The sequence below is a fragment of the Syngnathus acus genome, chromosome 4 (genome assembly GCF_901709675.1).
Source record: "Syngnathus acus chromosome 4, fSynAcu1.2, whole genome shotgun sequence".
NCBI lineage: Eukaryota > Metazoa > Chordata > Actinopteri > Syngnathiformes > Syngnathidae > Syngnathus > Syngnathus acus.
In genome coordinates, this window is record NC_051090.1 from 4,200,850 (window position 1) to 4,221,026 (window position 20,177).

The window sequence follows — 20,177 nt, forward strand, 5'->3', positions numbered from 1 at the left end:
ACTCAAACCCTAGATCTAACCCTAACCGTGACCCAAATCCTAACCCTAACCCTAACCCTAACCCTAGCTCTAACCCTAACCCTAGCTCTAACCCTAACCCTAGCTCTAACCCTAGCTCTAACCCTAACCCTAACCCTAGCTCTAACCCTAGCTCTAACTCAAACCCTAGATCTAACCCTAACCGTGACCCAAATCCTAACCTCTAACCCTAGCTCTAACCCTAACCCTAGCTCTAACCCTAACCCTAACCCTAGCTCTAGCTCTAGCTCTAGCTCTAACCCTAACCCTAGCTCTAACCCTAACCCTAGCTCTAACCCTAGCTCTAACCCTAGCTCTAGCTCTAACCCTAACCCTAGCTCTAACCCTAACCCTAGCTCTAACCCTAGCTCTAACCCTAGCTCTAACCCTAGCTCTAGCTCTAACCCTAACCCTAGCTCTAACCCTAACCCTAGCTCTAACCCTAGCTCTAACCCTAGCTCTAACCCTAGCTTTGTTTTTTTACCTCGTGTAGTGTACCTATTGAAGTGTCCATGAGGTGTACCTAATCACAGACCACTTCATTAGGGAAAAAGCTTAAGTGAAAGTGAAAAGTGCCACACCCGCCCTCACCCCCACTTTCTGATTGGCTGTTTGATCTGTGACGTCACACGGACACTCCATTAGGTACACCGCCATTTTCAGGTGTACCTAATAACAGGCCAATTCATTAGGGAAAAATCATGGCCAAAGCTTAACTGAAAGTGAAAAGTGCCACACCCGCCCTCACCCCCACTTTCTGATTGGCTGTTTGATCGGTGACGTCACTCGGACACTCTATTAGGTACACCGTCATTTTCAGGTGTTCTAATACCGGCCACTTTATTAGGGAAAAATCATGGTCAAAGCTTCACGGAAAGTGAAAAGTGCCACACCCGCCCTCACCCCCACTTTCTGATTGGCTGTTTGATCTGTGACGTCATTCGGACACTCTATTAGGTACACCGCCATTGAGTTAGAATAGAACTGATTCTAAAGATTCAGTTCACTTAAAAGAACTGGAATGCACATCACGAGCCGACATATAAGTGTAGTCAAGAGCCATATATTGCACTTGACTACACTTTTCACTTTCAGTTAAGCTTTGACCATGATTTCTCCCTAATGCAGTGGCCTGTTATTAGGTACACCTCATGGAAACTTCGATAGGTACACTACACGAGGTAAAAAAAAAAATGAATAAGTGTAGTCAAGTGCCATATGTGAATACGTACCCGTGTCTCCTGAACTAAAAGCAAGACTATCTCTGAAGCTTAAATGATACAGCAGTTATGTTTGATTTGGATTTTCGGAATTTATCAACGGGAGAATTTCTCATACTTGCCAGCAGAGGGCGACACACGGTACACTTTCTCTATCTTATGGTCAAATTCCGGCAATCCAAAACGCGTCGTTCGTTGTATTTTTGTTTCTCGCAATATATTCTATTTTTGTTTTAGATAAAAACAAAAAAATTAAACCGCTTTTACTTCTTTTTTTTCCAACTTCACCTTGCACACCTCGTTTGGGTCATAGTTGCCCATTCTTCCTTGCAGAGTTGCACAAGTTCAATCTAATTGTTGTTACTTTCTGTGAATAAAAATAAACTACAATAATGAAGTTAAATAATCAAGAACTCAGTTTCAATTTTTGGACTTCTTTTAATTGTCGTTGAACAGTTGCAATGCATGTTTGATTTGGATTTTCGGAATTTATCAACGGGAGAATTTCTCATACTTGCCAGCAGAGGGCGACACACGGTACACTTTCTCTATCTTATGGTCAAATTCCGGCAATCCAAAACGCGTCGTTCGTTGTATTTGTTTCTCGCAATATATTCTATTTTTGTTTTAGATAAAAACAAAAAAATTAAACCGCTTTTACTTCTTTTTTTTCCAACTTCACCTCGCACACCTCGTTTGGGTCATAGTTGCCCATTCTTCCTTGCAGAGTTGCACAAGTTCAATCTAATTGTTGTTACTTTCTGTGAATAAAAATAAACTACAATAATGAAGTTAAATAACCAAGAACTCAGTTTCAATTTTTGGACTTCTTTTAATTGTCGTTGAACAGTTGCAATGCAAGCATACATATTTTGCGTTTTAATCGCAAACCTTTGCTTGGTTTCTCTTTTTGGCATCGAAACAAGTGGATGGCTTCAGTGTGGCGGGCAGAGTCAGATCGAATTGTGGTTCGGTTCGACCTGCAGATTTGCTCTCCAAGCCATGTCACACCGGCTGGTGGCCAACAGTTCTCAGCGCCTCATGGTGGTGCCGGTGGCGCTCCTACAGTTGCGGCTCACCTGGGGGAAGCGGACGGCGGGCGTCCTGGACGGGCCCAGCCTGGGAGATTTCTTCAGGCCAGGCGTCAGTTATGTAACCCTGGCCTTGCCCACACGTGCATGTTCACATCCACACTTAAATGCATGTATTGAAATACCGCTTGTTTTTTTCTCCTTTGTAAGAGCCAGAAGATATCACTAGCAGCATTTCTCATACTGATCGGGAGATGGCGACAGGGGGATGTCTGGAGACAATACAGTGAGTGTGATGATCCATCAGCGTTCTAAGTTCCGCTTACTGCACGCGTAGAGAAAACTCGTTACACCTCTGTTAATGAAATATATATAATGAAAGCTTATAAATAAACTTAAGTGTGATTTTATGTCAGTTTTCTCCACTTCAGCAAAACGGCGCTGCTCTCCAGATGCTATTAATAACGTGACGCTTAAAGTTAAAAAATGGCACACATTGTAAAATCACACACACACAAAATCCAAAAGATCATATGGCTGAGTTTAAATAAAAAAATGTCTAGATTCAGCAATATGTCAGAAATATCAACAGAGGAAGTGAAGATATGACTTGTGGTAACTTGAGTAACAGCAGCTGCAGGGAGGGAGAGAGAGAGAGAAAACAACAACAGTCAGACAAATTCATTCTGAGAGAAACATGGATGAACTTGGTAAGGCAACTTTTTGCAATCTATTTTCAGTGATTCGCAGATAAATCAGTCGAATTTGATTCTGAGGCAAAGTGATCTTATGTAGTCAGTTGTCTCAGGATAAATTTAATGGCGCCCATTCGTGATCTAATCTGATGAAATCCCCCAAATGTGTCAAATCCTAGTTTTATAAAGTAGATATGCGCGCTTTTGGTTGAAATTGTCAGAGGCATTCTTTTTTTTGTGGTTCTTTCCCGTATAATACAACATTGAGCAACATGGAGGAGGGCAAAATATTCCAAACAGTTCATTTATTTTAAACTTATTTACACTTGAAAAACAACTACAGCCGCACCTATCGTTCGAGTATTACCATCATTAATATGTGCGTGACTGCACTGAGATTGACTTGAATATTTTCAAAAGGATTATTTCAGCAAATTTTACTTCTGTAAAAGTTCTAACATCACTTCCTGAGGAAACCCGTTTGCACACATTAATCTCAAACAGAAAACACAGACACCTCTGCCGTCTGAGAGTTTGACAGGAAACACAAACACACCACTTACCGGCTAAACCTTCAACTTATGTTCCAGACTTGCTGTTGGAAGAGCTCGCCCTTAATCCGACTGCTTCAGAAGACAGTCGTGAAACCTTGAAGGAGTCGGCTGCCGTCAGCACCAGACCTAATAAGGGATCTAACCTAAAACTGCACAGGTTCATTCACTAAATATTGCACAACTTCAACCTCCATAGTAATTTTCCTGATTTGCCAACAATGGTACCCTCCAGTGGTGGCATCCAAAACACATGGAAAAAGAAAGAAAGAAAAAAAAGCACGTTGACTTATAAGACTTTGAACAACTGATCTTCTCGTGGGGTTTTTAGTGAGCCAGCTCTTCCCGAAGCAGCTTCCCAGGACTCACCCACCGTCGAACTGGACTCCATTTTGCAAGATCTGTTGAGCCTGGCATCAGGGGTGAGTGTTGCCTCACCTTTTACCTTTCTACGTGGACCTTGCATACTGAACTTGTGAACTTAACCACACTCACCAAGAGGGGGCAGCATTGTTCCAATTTGGACACTGAGGCCAACCCCACGTTTGAGCATGCAACCCATTGTCCGCCATCCTTATCTCCATTTAGGACACAGCACCTTCGCCGCTTCTACAGGAGCAGTCTGATGAGAAGAAAACAAAAGATGGTCAAGGGGATTTTGACTCGAAGGCTTCAGCCGGGGGCAAAGACTCAGACAGCATTGATGATCTTCTCGGAGGACTGAGCACTGACTTTGAAAAGATTGGAGTCCACACTGCAGCCAAGGGCCGCTGTGCCGCCTGCAACAAAGTGATTGTGGGAAAGGTACTCTTGATTTTATTTTCTTATTTTCCTAAAATGTTTCTCCCTCACATCCGAACCTCTTCCTGTCTTGCTCAGATGCTGGCGGCTTTAGGGAAAATGTGGCACCCGCAGCACTTTGTGTGTGTGGCGTGTCAGACGGAGCTGAGTACCACAGGCTACTTTGAGAGGGACGGACGCCCGTACTGCCGGGAAGACTACGAGAAGCTCTTTGCGCCGTGCTGCGCCTACTGCAAGGGGCCCATTGTGCAGGTAGGAGGCCTCCCATTTGTTAGCAGTCAAATATATTACAGCAGGAATTCATTCATCCATTAGTAGACAAGTCAATTAGCATGTGCAAATCTACCATCTTATTGCTTTCAAAAATCTTCATATAAAAGCTATCCCAGACTAAGATAAGCTAAATCAAGCCAACCCAAGCTAAGATAAACAAAGCTAAACTAAACCAATAACAGGCTATAGGCAAGATAATAAGATAAGACTTTTTTTGATCCCAGTACTACAATGGCTAACACTACATAATCAATCTTAAATGTTAAGTAAACAGTACCTAACATTTTCCGTTCATCCCATCTATTTTTTTGAATCGCTTATCCTCACTAGGGTACGTCTCAGCTCGCTACTGTAGACATACTGCACAGCAAAGTCAATCATTCCAACTGTATAATGGCAATCTAAAAAGTAATTTGTTGATATTTGATGTTACAGAACATCCTGACAGCTCTGGACCAGACCTGGCATCCGGATCACTTTTTCTGCGCACACTGTGGAGATTTTTTTGGCGATGACGGTACCATAAAAAAAACCTTTGCAAGGGCCTTTAAAAAAAAAAAAAGTGCAATGAGGTCATTAGCAATGTGCGTTCAAAGGTTTCCTGGAGAAGGATGGGAAGCCGTATTGTTCCGCCGACTTCTACCGCCTCTTCGCCCCCAAGTGCGCAGGCTGCGGTGGGTCCGTGACGAAAAACTACCTGAGCGCGGCCAACGACACGTGGCATCCGGAATGCTTCGTCTGTGCGGTGAGCTCCTCGCGCCTAGAAAAAAAAAATTGCAACTTAAATACAGAGCGTGAGTCCTTTTGTGTCCCTCCAGGACTGTCTGAAGCCCTTCTCCGGCGGCCGCTTCATGGAGCTGGACGGCCGCCCGCTGTGCCAGAAGGACTTCCACTTGCGTCAAGGCACTTTGTGCGGCAGCTGCCATCAGCCCATCGTGGGCCGCTGCATCTCAGCTCTGGACAGCAAGTTTCACCCGGAGCACTTTGTGTGCGCTTTTTGTCTGCGGCAGCTCAGCCAAGGAATCTTTCAGGAGCACAAAGGCAGACCGTACTGCTCAACGTGCTTTAACAAACTCCTTGTGTGATGTATAAGAATATAAAAAAAACAATGTTATTATAGTTTGTCACCATTTTTTTAAGAAACTATGAGTGACTTCTCCCGTACCAATAATTTTTTTTTTTTTTACTGTAATATAATTATTGATGAGTTGTAAGACTATTTTGTGTGTCTTGAAATTTCCCAATGTCCTCAAACACACCATTTAGGACATTGGTCAAAGCAAGTTTAATACCTGTCCGGTTCTCTTCACACTTAGCCCAAAATGTTTATACAGAAAGAAGGAAATAAAACGAGACTGTTAAACTCGGGAAGTGCTAAGTAACATGCTTGCATAAAACCAGCAAACTGCACTTTTATTAGCCTCAGGTCATTTTGAAACAACTTTCTTATCAACTGCGCCTTTAAGTTGACGAGCTGATTGTTTTGCTTAACTGCTAGACTGCAATTGACCCTGTGCAGCCACGTTTGCTTAGCTGCGTGGTGCTTGGTTTGTGTTGGCGCTATGAGACGCTTTCCTTTGACTTTTCTCTGGACCGCTCGCTCAGAATCGTCGTTTGGTGAGCGCTTGCTGGGGCGGCGGGCATTAATCATGCTGTCATCGCTCGCCTCTTACAGTCTGTATACGTCACATGAGCCTTTGCATCATGGAAGAAGTGTCAATGCGTCCTTAAGTCCAGCTATCCAACCGGTGGACTGGTGGTTAGGGTTACGGTCAGAGTTTAGGGTCAATGGGAAAAGTTAGGGTGTTAAACATGGTTAAACCTTCAGCGAATCATAAACGTTTGTGTGCGAGTTCAAATGTGTTTAACCGCAAATAAAAAAAAAAGTAACTTCCTTCCAACTACCTTGGAAATACAAATCCGGCTAGCTTGCGCTGGTCCACTTCAGCCGTGTTTTCTCTGGTGCCGATGCAGGTATCACACCTGATACCATGACTGCTTCCTCTGTCCAAGAGAAACATCACGCTCCTCTTGGCCTTACACTAAGCGAGTCTTAGCCATCGCACGCACGCAGGTACTCACATTTTATCGCCTCTGTGCGCCCACTGATCTTTGAAGGTTTTTTTTCCCCTTCTTTTTCATGAGTTAAATGGAGTCGTCTCTCGAGGACCAACACGATGGGAGGGCCAAAACAGGTCCTGCATCTTGCCAACAGTCACTGCCAATGTTCCTTGTTGGACCTTCATGCTAACTACAGGAGGAAAGCTAGAACACTAGAGGAAAAGAATGGAAAGATGTCACCAAAGAAACGAGCACTGATTAAACTAGTGGCGATTTCCATGGGAGCATTGATCAGTTTATGTTGACAGCTAATGTTGACGGATGAGTGTGACTAACAAGCTAACATTTTAATCGGTCATTAGTAGCCGTGTATCCTCAAAATTCCACCGCGGTTCCCCCATATGGTTTTGGCTCGGACATGTTGGAACATCATGTTGCCCACAAAGCAAACTGGTTTGGGTTTCATGGGAAAGGAAGAAACAGTGAGCTGTTTTTTTTCTTCTTCTTTCGAGCCACACTCCAAAAAAATTAAACCTCAGATTTACTTAAAAAGCTTTCTTCAAGTGGTCCCACAAAACTACTTTGAGTAACTGTTAGTTTCTTAGTATTGACTGAACAACATAGATGTACATAAACCAAGTTCCCTGAAGTTGTATGAAGCAGTTAACCACTTAAGATAAAAAGGATGAGTAATGTGAGCTGGTAGTTTCGATACAGAATCAATTTCTCTTTCAACACTTACCATAAAATCTTTTATCAATCTGTTTGGATCTTCATTGAGGTAGACAGCAAGTGTGCAACAGTTCTCTTCATTCTGTAAACCATCACATAAACAAATATGAATTTCAAAAGTAAACCCGGGGTTAAGACAGAAGCATCTGAACCGGATCAGGTGTTACGTGGGGGTCATAGAAAGACAGTTTTGAGACTGGGACAAGGCCAGTTACAGCTACGCCGCTTATCCAAATCCACTGCCTGTGTGGCCGCCATCATTATGGGATTTTCTTGAAACAGTAATGGTTCCTTGTAATAACGCCCAACAGAACTGATCGGCCTCTTGAGGTTTCAGCCGTCTTGTGGTTTGCTCAAGGCTGGGAAGAGGAAAGTTCGCAAGGCGAGGAGAAGGGCACCGCTAAGCATTTGATGGATTAGAGTTGCCCCAGAAGGAGTCACAAATACTGTGCTCTCATAAAACTAAGAGGCAGAGGTTCATCAAGTCGTTTGCTACATTGGTGTATCATTTTCAGAAGATGCAAAGTCGACAGATAAAAAAAATCACTTAGAGTAAATTTGGCCAGGTTATAAATCATTTTGGGCTTAACTGTAAGTTTTTGTATCTGTTCGGTAGCAAATCAGGCTAAACAAACAGCAACGTTGGCATTATTCATTCATTTTTATAGCCTTCGGTGGAAATATTACACAGTCAAATCTCCATTAAGGGATTAAAGCTCAAATTACCGCCTCTGTGGCTCCTTTATGCTCCCAATCCAAGTTACTCGTTGATGTATCCGGTGATACGATAATAACATAAAATGCGAAACACATTTCAAAATAAGAAATTCTTCCCAGCATTGATGGACTGAGGTTTTTATTTTGATGATGTTTGATATTTTAACACATCAAAAATGTGAAGGACAACAGAGGAGGAGAAAAAGGAGATGTAAATTTTCCCGAGTGATCAAACCGAGCGTGAGAACGTCTGCCATTGATACGGTGGTGTTTACGGTATTAAAAAAATGTCGAAACGTAATATCTCAGTATGAACTCGCGCTGTGGTTGAGAAGCAAAATGTTGGGCTCCAAGTTCTGTATGGTGGCATTGAGATCAATTTAACTCACTTCACAACAAGACGCAGTGGAGAACAATGAGAATTACATGTTGTGTAATCAACCAAACCACCAAAGTTTAGCGCACAATAGCCTGCTAGCTTCATGCTAACAAAACACAAATCGGTGCCATTGCCTTGTAACGCTGTCAAACTAAATCTAAAACAAGAACAAGCATTTTGTGAATTAAAACAAACCACATAACTTAGTCTTTGAAAAGTTTGCTAGCTAAATGCTAACCAAAAAGCACCGGTCGAAACAAACCACATAAGTTAGTTTTTGAAAAGTTTGCTAGCTTAATGCTAACCAATGAGCACCGGTCATCTGGAACGGAATCATTTCAGTTCATTTCAAAAGGGAAACAAATAATTTGAGATCTTTGAGAAACTTGGGTTTTGAGTTACGGGCACAGTCACGGGACAAATTAAAGTCATATCTCAAGGCACCACTGCAATTCATGACCTTTGGGGTATTTTGACTTTCGCATGCTAAATACATCCGGCAGCCGCTTGAAATTGTGGAAAAATGTGGTTTCCGAGCTTTCGAGAGACTTAAGAGCGACAAAACCAAACAACCGAACAGTGAAGTCTGTATCACGTACGCTCAGATTACTTAGTAAATGTTACTCTGTCAACTTTGGTGGAGAGCATGCGACCTCAAAACAGAATCCAGTCATTTGCGGGTGTGTGCAGCGTGATGAGTGAGGGCTCCGGAGGGCTCGCTCTGAAACCGACTCACAATCACAGCGGTGCGCCAAATCCAGTCAAACGGACTCTCATAAATCAGCCAGCTGTCTCGCTGTACCGGCTGAAGAATTCGGAGCTCCCAAGAGTGTAATACATAGCGCCACCCTCTCAGTACAATACTTAATTACAAAAAAACAAGGGGTCAATCGGGATACTAGTTATGATTGTTTTTTATGTGATGTGTTCATTTCATGACAGCGCTTTATAAATAAAAAGATATCGATGTACATATAAGATGATGTGGATGGCAGTAATTCACGTTAAAAAGTTGTTTATGACTGCAACAAAGTTGAAGGCTATCACTATCTTGTGCAGTCTGTAAAAGTTCCATAAATATAATCCGATCCACATGCTCTTAAAAAGCAATTTGTGTGTGACACATTCACAGATTTAATGCTCATTAAAAGAGCGTAATCCAATCAAATGTAAACACATGAAGCATATTTTTGAAATGTCATGCAAATGCACAGTAGCTTGCTTGTGCATCCAGCGTACAGTCAAGTATGTGTCTGCCGATGAAGTTCGCGTATGTGCCTGAGCGGCTCCCAGTGTATTAATGACTTCCCCGGTGGCGGATAAAAGCAGCTTGGTGGTTCTCCGCCTAGAGGCCCGAGCATCGGCGCGCCATCTGAACCACGTAATAATTCTACGAGGCCCTTGTGGAGACCGGAGAATGTCCGTAGCATTTTTCTGCGCTTAAATAGAAAGACAATAAATATTTAAATTTTTTTTTTTTTTTGCATTTCCAAAAAGGTATGAAATCTCAGTTTTTATATTTAGATGAATTTAAGAATAGGCCAAACCGTAAAGTGTCAAGTGGACGGTGACATCAGCGCCACGCACAAAATTGAATCACACACCACAACGCCTTCAGGCTAAAGCATATATAAATGTAAAGTCGTTCTATTTTCTTTTGTCTGTGTCCTCGAGTACACATCACAGGCCAACACATGTTCCGGATCAGCTGAAGAAGCAGAAAATTACCTCACTTAGATCTTTCCTACGAGCGATCTGTACGTGTGTGTGTGTGTGTATTCTTTATTGGAGAGCCCTCCAGTCATACAAGGCGTGCTGTTTCATTATTTTTCCCTCTCTGGACCTACGTTTGTTTTTACGGTGCCATAGAAGCCATGCTGCTGACTGTTGACGTGTTTCATCTGTGGATCTATGTTCATGTCCCTACGTGTGTGTGTGTGTGCGTGTAGCACGATTGAGCCAGACTGTTTCCTAACAGGCTGCGGGCCTGTTGACAGCCCTTCTGCTTCCTGTCAAGCACCAGAACAGCTCTATGTGTTGGTGAAGAGTGGATATAAGAGGGATGCTCATATTGGAGAGAGTGTTTTGTGTGCATGTGTGTGTGTGTGTTTATCCGAGTCCACAGCCAGGTTATTATTAGAAGCGGCGGCTTCAAAAGCTTCTCTGCCCACTTCTTATAGAGCATCCATTACAGTCACTTGAAAGCAGCGTTTGAATCAATGCATTATGTTCATATTCCAGGTAAATAGAAATTCAAAACTGGTCACAATTTTAGGGACACCTGCGCAATGAGATTGTGATTAAAATTGTCCATCGATCAAATTTTTAGAGCGTGAGGGTAATACACTGATTATTTTATTTATTCTTTTAAATCACGATTTAGCACTTACTAATGTAAAAGATTTGATAATGTACAATAATAAACCTTTTTTTTTTTTTTTTTTAAATATTAAGTCACCGCAGACGAGCGTCTTTACATTTTCCCGTCGGCTCTCAATATTACCCGACGGCGGATATCGTCATACGTGTGTGAGCTTTGATGCCTCGCAGTCAGCATAGATGTGCTATAAGAGCTCTTTTCAATCAGATAATCTTCCAAAGAAGCATAAAGCCCGTCTTCAAAAGACGTCCCGACTTTTGCATCTTACGGTCCGAGTTCACGTGAAAGTCACATATGTGTGATTCAAGCAACACATGCTTTTCTTGTATTGCGCCGCCCGCCTCAACCTCAGAAAAGAAAATCTTAATTTGTGACCGAAATGATCTTTTCACTGTATATACGTTTCCTATTTCCATATTATCATAAAATGGAAGGCCTCTATTGTCTGCCGCCATGTCTTGTCGAGAACATGATGACTCCGCCTCGTCTTATTCTCAACAAGGCAAAAGGTAGATTTGCTTAACAGCGGGATGAGCCTCGCCTTCATCCATCCACTTTGCTTCTCTTCAATGAGGCCGAGAGAGGCGAAAGCCTCTATGGTTATGGCATAATACGATTACTCACAATGGCCCGTGATCAGTAGGAGAGAGGATGCATCACGGGGCGCCCTCGCCGGACAGCTTTGATGTGATGCACTCCTGCGTGAAGAGAGGCTGTAAGTGAGTGATGAGGGGAAAAAGCGGGGGGAAAAAAAACACGCTAATCACAATAGCTGATGACCGAGAGCTGCTCGGGCTGCTGGCATAGTGCTTGTAATAGTATGTTTATGTCCCACATAAAAATAATAAATCCTTGCTCTCTCTCTAAATGGTGAAGTGCCCCAGACACGACATGGGGAAATCTCATGCACAAAAACTATTAATTAAAGGCCATCAATTATTTTCTGTGTGCATTATATTGGAAGAAAAAATCTCTAGTGACATCTTGGGACTAATTTGAAATAAAGGAAAAACCACTACATCCAAAGAAAAACAACCAACCAGAGTCAGGAGGTGCAAGTTAAGCGCAGTCTAACATGGCAGAAGGGCAGAAGGGTAAAAGGGACGTTGGCGCCGATGTGGGAGTGAACACAGCCAATTTACTATTTTGCTGACTGTGACGGCTATGCAACCAAGCTGGTATCCAAAACGGATAACAGCAAAGTAATCTGTGCATGCAACAACATTGTAGTTTAGCATGCTAGCCGGAGACTCAAATTTGTTTATATAAGCGAATTAAAAGTCACTATTCTATAATGCCGCCCCTTTAGTTAGGTCATACATACTCACAATTGAAAACATGTCATGTGATTTTAGTGATCCCAAACCGTGAGAAAAAAAAATCACGAGACCTTGCTTTGAAGGACCCCCCCATGTGACCCTTGTCACTTTATCTCTTCCCTGTCCTGCCTTTTGTCAAGTTGACCTCTGAGTGATGAAGATAGAGGGACAGGCATCCTGTGCGCATGTTGACATGCCCTGAGGGGCAATCCTGTGCAGGGATCAGTGGTGAGAACCAAATCCAAATCTAATTGAGTCGATACAGGAAAGTAGTACTTTTATGTGTGGGACAAGTTCGTTTCAGCTCGATTTGTTATGGAGGGAAATTCCTCAAATTTGGTCCCATTGTTGGTACCTGTCTGCAGCTGGTGGACACATTCACTCCTATCCCGACACTGTCCTCCTCCTCCTCCTCCTCCGCCACATCTTCTTTTCCCAAGCTATCTGAAAAAGAAAACCACAATAACATTTCACCGGAGACTCCGTCAATATTATTCTTCGACATCTTCAAAGCGGGACAGAGGATATTGGAGCCCAAAGCTGGAGACGGGTGGAGATAGAGAGGGGGAGCGGGTGTGCATGTGTGTGTGTTGTGCAAGTGAAAGAAGACAGAGCGGCTGTTCAGTTTGGCCGTCCCGGTCCGTCTTACTTCCCCCCTCTCAAGTATGGCTGCCTGAAGCGATGAGCCCCTCCTTGGTATCCGTCATCTCCAGCGGTTCTTTGAAGCTATATCTTAGCACCCCCGGGGTCAACCACATATCCCGCTCCATCTACGCGATCCTCTGATGTCCACTAGGGGGCCCCGTGTCTTAAACAGTGTGTGATGGGGTTTTAAGGGGAACCCAAGAAGCACCTCTTTCATTACACGCTCATAGAGAAGTTGTGATTTCGGAGGCGGTGAGTTACTGCCGCATTTTTGAGGCGGGATTCCTGCTAGCTATCAGACAGACAGACAGACAGGCAGGCAGCCGCAAGGACAAACAGACACTGGATCTTCACGGATGGGGCCACGTTGCATCCGCTCTCTGTCCGTTGACATAAAAGAGCAGGATTCTGCTGTCACAAAAAAAAAAAAAGATAGCTGATCGTTTTCAGGAGGTTTGGATTTTTGTAACAGAACAAAAAGTCAATCTGAAAGCTGCAGCTGTTGGACTTCTTACTTGTAGCAGGAAACGACCTAAAATCTCCACACTGGCTTCCTGTGAGTCAAAACATACATTTGAAACGTAAATATATTGCAAGCTCTTTGTGATATTTCCAGATCCCTCGGGTTATCCGGTGTTGGCTTATTAAATGTTTCCAGAACCAGAAGCAAACAAAGTGGAGCGGCATTTTTTTTTTATGCCTCTCAAATGTCCTGAACACCTGGGATTGTCTCAAACTTTGAATTTTGACTACAGCACACGGGAGAATAAGTGTCCACGTTTGAAGTTAATAGCGAACTTTAGTGGCTGGGCTGTTATTGTGCAGCATGCCGTAAGGTCCTGGAGCTGGTCCAGGAATCTCCCGCAGCCAGCAGCTGACTTTCTAACGGGCCAAGAATGCGAGCGAGCTCCTTCAAAGGAGCAAAGTGCGGTTAAAGCAGGTATACCCGATTCCGCAGGTGCCCACATTAGAGCCGCCGCAAAATGCTAACTGAAATCTCACACCTGAGCAACGGGACAAAGGATGACCAGAAAAGATGAGAACCAAAGCCGCAGAAGAATGCGCTCGACTTTCAGAAATGTCCTGATGAATGGTGCCTATGTAGAAAAAGACTCAAGGGTCAAAGGTCAGCGTTTCTTTTTTCCGGCGTGCGCCTGTGTTAAAAGACAAGCTGGTCACCGGGCCGCTCGATGAAGACGCGAGGAGAACACGGCCCGGGACAAAGAAGTGCTTGTACCGTGTCCGTCAGCTTTCAGTCCACTGGGGGGGAGGAGGGGGGAGGGGTCCTGGGGGCCACCGGTGTGAGGCCTCTCTGTGATAAATGTCCCCGCTACTTGACTCTGTCACCGGGCCCTCGGTTGGGACAATGGCGAGGGTCAAAGCGGAGCGAAGGGGCCACTTTCCCTCTCCCTGTTTATTTCAAACGGGTCTGCTCCACATCAGGACTTGCCCGACTGGAAAGTAAACGAAACACTTCTCGCTGTTGTCCTTACTCGAGTTTGCTTATTTGTGACCATTCATCATCGGCGTAAAGGCCCCAGCGGTCGCGCTCTCGTGCCGCCGGCCAGTCAAACACAAACGGACGCAGATGAATGCAAGGCTGCCGAGGAGGAAGCACACGACAGCGTATGATGTATGGTTCATTTACATTGGGGGGAATGCAAAGGAAAAACAACTGCCTTGCAATCAAATGGAAGCAGCAACTTCACATAATATGGCTATAAAGGGGGACTGTGAAAAAAAATTACATTTTGATTAATTAGTTCCAAAAATAATAATTTAATATGATTAATTACAGTACTTGTATGTGTTCACAAATCCCCCCTTATGAGCAGCATTGAAAATAAACTTGTACAAGTTGCATTTATGTTTGCAGAAAGCTTTGTGTAAACCTCAAAGTACCACATTGAGAGTTTACAGCAAGCCTGTCATCCCTCTCTTAACCTGTGCCCCCCCCCCTCCCCTCCCTCCTTTCCAAAGAGGAGGAGGGGTGCACGCCACCTCCCACTCTCCCAGCGCAGAGACGCTCCAAACTTGTGGAGCGCACCGCGGAAACTTTCCAAAGACTCTCAACAGTGACTTGCTCTGCACCGAGAGGAGGAAGAGAGAGGACGAGACGCGCTTTGGGGGCGCCGCAAAGTGGTGGGGATGGCGAGGAGGCGCGATGGTTCCCCCGCCGCACGGTGAGAACGTGAAATAAAAAAATTTTAAGGCGACGCTGACAGCGCAGTGAAAGGAGAGGAAAGAGGGATTACACCACAAGCTGCGTGTCGTGTTGTCACCTGGACGGCATGGTGTGTGTAACGGGGCTGGGCTGGGTGCTCCTGAGCGCGCTCTTGCACCCTGCGGCGCCCTGGGGCGCGCGGCCGGCCGGCAGACCGAGGCAGTGCGACCCGCCCGAGTCGGTGAGTGACTTTGTTACACCATTATAAAATGGTGATAATTACTGACGTCAAAATATTATGAGCTAATCCAACTGCCACAAGAAAAAGATGCAATTTAAATAATGTGAGAAAACTAGATATTAACAAATTAAAGTCATAGGATATATAGCTATGTAAAAAATAACCCAATATTGATAAAAAAAAAAAAAAGATCGATCTAAAAGTTGTGCAAAATTGACAGAGTTAGGGGTCGGTTCATTTTTGGACCAAAATTGGGTTATTATAATAGGTTCATATTACGAGAATACAATTTGAGGATTGTAATCGAAAATAGAAAAAGTGTTTGATTATATGGGGAATAAAAATCTCCATTTGAAAATAATAGCGTATCAAGTCGAATTTTACTATTTTGACATTTGTTTTCCTTTTTTAATTCATATTACAATAATTAAGTCTTATGAAAATGTATGCAGGGCCGCAAATATTGAAGTTTGACTATTCCTACATCTGTTATACATCACAATTATCTGAATTTGTTTTTAGTTTTTTTTAAACCAATTTGTAATATGACATAAAAATATCTATAATTGTCTTAAAGTAACCCTCCAAAAAACAGCAACCACAAGTGCTACTACTTCTGAACAGCGAGTCATGTTAATTAATAATAATAAAACCTGCATGTTTTTTTTCCGTGCGTCTGTGAAATAAACATGTCACAATAAGAACATGTAACCAGGTGAAAGTTGTTGCCCATGCAGGAGTGCTTGCCAGTTTTAAAAGCTGTTTATGTGACAAGTGCAAGTGGGGAGGGGGAGGCGGGGCTTGACTTCATTTGGAACAGGTTTGCTGATCTTCCAGCAATGTGTGCATCACATTCCAGCTATGAATGGCTTCTTCAAAAGAAAAACAATATTTAGGAGATTTAGAGAAATCTCTGTATGCTCCATATAAAAAAAAAGTCCCATTAGTCATTCCAGTGCAGCCGTCATAAAAAGACGACAAGTTTCTACAAATGGGCACAATTCACCCACGATTATGAGCTTGATGATACGCTGCTCCATAACTTTACATGACTTCTAACGCAGCACACCGCACTCTGGTTTGTGTTAAGAGTAATTACCGCCATAAAAAAAAAGGGAGCCCAGCGCGTCAAGGCTCTGCCGAGAGGTCCAGCGCATAAGCTCACCACTTTTCCATGTCTTAAAGTCTTCGCTTGAGTGTGCACGCTCTTTTCACTGCATGACATGATGACTAATGGCACGAACCAAAAAAAAAAAAAAGCCTTCCACTTTGTCTGAAAATGAAAATTCAATTAAAGTTCTATTTCTGCATATGCGCCACGAGGCACGACGGCGCTCTGGATTAAATAAAAGCGCCGTGGATTTATTTTGTCTGGACGGAAACTTTGCCAGATATTTCAATATGTTCATGTCACTTAATTTTGACGATATAAAGCAAATTCCGCAAGACGATTTGACTTGACTGCCCCCCCCCCCCCCCCGACGACAAACTCGGCGTTGGCGGCGTGCTATGATTGGAACTGAGGGAAACCTTGGTCAGATTTTTCAAGTCAACAAATTTCAAAGAATAACGTGAAATCCCGGCAGTGGGCTGGATCTCTCAAATGCCCGATGACATCGCGCCGCCTAAGCCAGACAGACGAAGGCCCAAAGCGACGATGATGCCAAAAGCAAAGTCGCAGCACATGCACTTGTGCGTAGCACTTAACAAGAACCATATTCAAAAAGCAAAATGGCATTACGCTGATTCCATTTGCTGTAACATAAGCGCTGCGAGTCCCAAACAATGCCGTCTTGTCGACATCGAGCCCCCCCCCCCGTGGTGTCGGAAATGTCACAAAGCAAAGTCTCGCAGCGGGTTCCCGCTAAGGAACAGCCTTCTTTCAGCATTTTGGACTTTACGAGCTCCGCTCGGAAAGCTTCGAAAAGAGGCTTTGGCAAGTGAGCTGGACAATAAACGGAGCTCTGTTTACAACCAAGCGGGCCTCTCTAAACGCGGGCTGATGGGGCGTCATATCTAATTTGCATCCCCCTAAATGATATCTCAATTTTATGTAGGTTGATGAGCACGACGAGCAGGCGGCGCCTTCGTCGAGGCGGCTTTTGAATATCTGCAGGGGGCGGAGCAAAAAAAAAAATCCCATACAATACTTAAGTGTAATTGCACATCCACACCAGTAGGTGGTGTGTGTGGCAAGGTTGGTAATATATATGAGCTACCCATGACATTTTTCTGGGTACAATACTAAAGTGTAATTGCAGATCCACACCAGTAGGTGGTGTGTGGGGCAATTTTTCCATTTACGTCATTCTGCTTGTTCCACAGCAAAGCGACATGAACTCTTTCCTGTGGAAAGTGAAGCGTGCCCCCCCGCAGCCGCCTTCCTACTTGTACGGCACCATCCACGTGCCTTACACCCGAGTGTGGGACTTCATCCCGGACGTCTCTAAGCGGGCCTTCCGCACCAGCCGCAACGTTTTCTTTGAGCTGGATTTGACCGACCCGCTCACCGTCTCCAAACTGACCAGCTGCCAGCTGCTCCCCCACGGGGAGAACCTCCAAACGCTGCTACCTCGAGACTTGTACCGCCGCCTCAAACGCCACCTGGACTACGTCAAGCACATGATGCCGTACTGGATGACGGCGGACCAGCGCGGCCGCGGCCTCTACGCCGACTACCTCTTCAACGCCATCGCCGGGAACTGGGAGAGGAAGAGGCCCGTGTGGGTGATGCTGATGGTCAACTCGCTGACCGAGTGGGACGTGAGGTCCAGGGGCACGCCGGTGCTGGACTTGTATTTGGCGCAGGAGGCAGAGAGGATGAGAAAAACCACAGGGGCGGTGGAGCGGGTGGAGGAGCAGTGTCACCCGCTCAATGGCCTCAACTTTTCTCAGGTAAGACGAGATTTCACTTTTTGTGCTTTCTTCAAGGATTTTGCAATGACCTGCTTGGCCATGAGATGCTCCCAGATTGAACAAGGTGAGAAGAGCGCAATGCTCTCGCTTCCATCGAGGCAGACACGTTCTGTTTTGCTATGCGGTGAACAACCACAAGATGACTGGAACAAACCCACATGGCCATGAGAATCACATCAATCTTTAATTAATCGTTTTGGGATGAACAAATTAAGAGGCGGGTGCATGAAATTAAATAATGAGCGACGCTAATCTGAAAATACTCTTCTCGTGGGAGGTCCCATAAAAATCAGCAATGAGCCTTGACAGCATGAGGAAGACGCTGCCACTCTAAATTTATGCTCTCCTTTGCTCTTTGATCTCCACGGAGGAGGAGAAATATCTCCGTCATGCGAGACTCGACATGTGCTTCGCATCCATGCTATGTCCACACACATGCAAATCTCCATTTCGTAGACAACCAGGGGCCTTCGCCGCCACGTGATAGGTCAAAGGGGGCCCGGGGGCTACTTTTAGGAACAAATGCACAGCTAGCATCTTCGCTTTCATACGAACGTCCTAACGACACAGTGTATGGGCGCCCCTTGCGTGCCAGGGAGCTTTGTGGCTCCCTAAATAAGCTGAGCAGTCATCGATGTTAGCATTTCCTTTTTCACCTGCGTTAGAATTAGATGCTAGAAGGCTTTGGCGTTACAAAAAAAAGCTCCAACTGGCTCCAGTTAAAGAAAAAAAAGATAAAACTATAGCTATATGACGAGCTGTGAGTCCTCGGTGATGCTAAGGTAACGTCCATGCTAGCCATTCTGCTAGCATGGCCGCAAACATGGCTGCTTTTGATGGGAAAGTCGTCCCTGCCAACATGGCCGACACGTTGACCCATGTTTTAGCCCATCCCGGCTCGTTTAATCTTTACACTACGTGGATAAAAATATTGCAACACTGGCCATCACACCTACAGGGAAAGAAAATGGAGGGAAGAGAAAAAAAAAAATGCTGAGTTGGGGAGGCGGGGTGTCCACACTGTTCCGAGGTTCGGGGCAAATGACCAAAAACGTCTGGAAGATTTAGAAGTCGTGCATGGAGCCAAACCCTGATTGTTTAAATCAATGATTAAGAGGCACATCTCGGTACTTTTGTTAGATGTCATAAGTTGACAGGTTTTGGCAATTAGAATTCCCAAAACAACATGACTTGAATGACATTTCAAATGTTTCAGTGCCATGGAACGTTTTCTTGAAGTTCCCTTCGCATCCAATCTCGTTTCCAGATATGTTTGAGTGAGCCCACTCGATATGGAAACGATTATTGTCAATTATAACAATTTGCGATTTAATCTGAACGCTATGATTGATCGGCTCCCCGTACGCTTGGCTGTAGGAGCGGCAAAGTCGAAAAGCGGACGTAGATGCTAGATGTGAAGGCGCTGGGTGGGAAGTCAAGTGAGATGGAGAGCGACCGGGCCTGTGTGGTCACCGCTTGAGTTAATCTGAAACATGAGCCACGTTAAAAAGGGAAATCCGCGTTGGGAACGCTTCCAAAGCCTGCCGGCCAACATGCTATTTGTTCCCAATAAAGGCAAGCTTACAATATCCTGTAGCTGACTTTTGCGAGAGGCTCTTTAGAAACAAGAGTCGTGATCATTCATCATCCGTAAGCACCCGGGTCTGCGTTCTGACACCGGCGAGACCGAACGCCGAGGCACCGGTGAGCTCACAGGAAGTCGTTTCTCCTCGCCAGCTTTGTTTTTAGCGGCGATAATAGCGACGAGTCGTCGGAGCGTCAAAGCGCTCATTGTGCTCTAATGACAGCTGCGTGGGACCTGGAGATCACAGCGAGGTGTGGCTGTCTCATCACGCAGGAGCGACTTTGTAGAATGCGGAAACAATGGCAGGTCACGGCGCATGCTTCTCGTCTAGTCGCGTTGACGCTGATTTAGCCCGACGGTCGGGTTCTGCGGTCAGCTGTGAAGCCTGATGCTTAACACTCGCAAAAATGAAGGTCTACATAAAGAGAAGGTGTCTCCAGGGTGGCTCC

At 44.6% G+C, this 20,177-nt stretch overlaps 2 protein-coding genes and 1 long non-coding RNA gene across 4 annotated transcripts in view; 2 read left to right on the forward strand and 1 right to left on the reverse strand.

Moving 5' to 3' along the window:
* Positions 1–2,659: 2,659 nt before the first annotated feature.
* LOC119121331 lies at positions 2,660–7,795 on the reverse strand. 2 transcript variants are annotated; one of them, XR_005097655.1, is made up of 3 exons: positions 7,393–7,795; positions 6,495–6,862; positions 2,660–5,349 (listed from the first exon to the last, which is right to left on the reverse strand). It is a non-coding gene; the product is annotated as an uncharacterized LOC119121331 (long non-coding RNA). The 2 variants fall into 2 exon arrangements; XR_005097654.1 differs by lacking the exon at positions 6,495–6,862 and having other exon boundaries at positions 7,393–7,741.
* Positions 2,872–5,960, forward strand: lpxn (leupaxin). Its single transcript, XM_037248762.1, has 8 exons — positions 2,872–2,979; positions 3,555–3,675; positions 3,847–3,937; positions 4,104–4,319; positions 4,395–4,568; positions 5,025–5,106; positions 5,186–5,334; positions 5,408–5,960. Exons 1-8 carry the CDS (start codon positions 2,967–2,969, stop codon positions 5,672–5,674), a joined length of 1,113 nt encoding a protein of 370 aa, XP_037104657.1. The 5' UTR covers positions 2,872–2,966; the 3' UTR covers positions 5,675–5,960.
* A 6,865-nt stretch (positions 7,796–14,660) lies between the features above and the next one.
* trabd2b (TraB domain containing 2B) overlaps positions 14,661–20,177 on the forward strand; it is a 28,991-nt gene continuing 23,474 nt past the window's right edge. The window contains exons 1-2 of the mRNA XM_037248743.1: positions 14,661–15,227; positions 17,553–18,122. Of these exons, the coding sequence (XP_037104638.1) occupies positions 15,114–15,227; positions 17,553–18,122 (684 nt within the window). The 5' untranslated portion in view covers positions 14,661–15,113. The remainder of the gene's footprint in view (positions 15,228–17,552; positions 18,123–20,177) is intronic.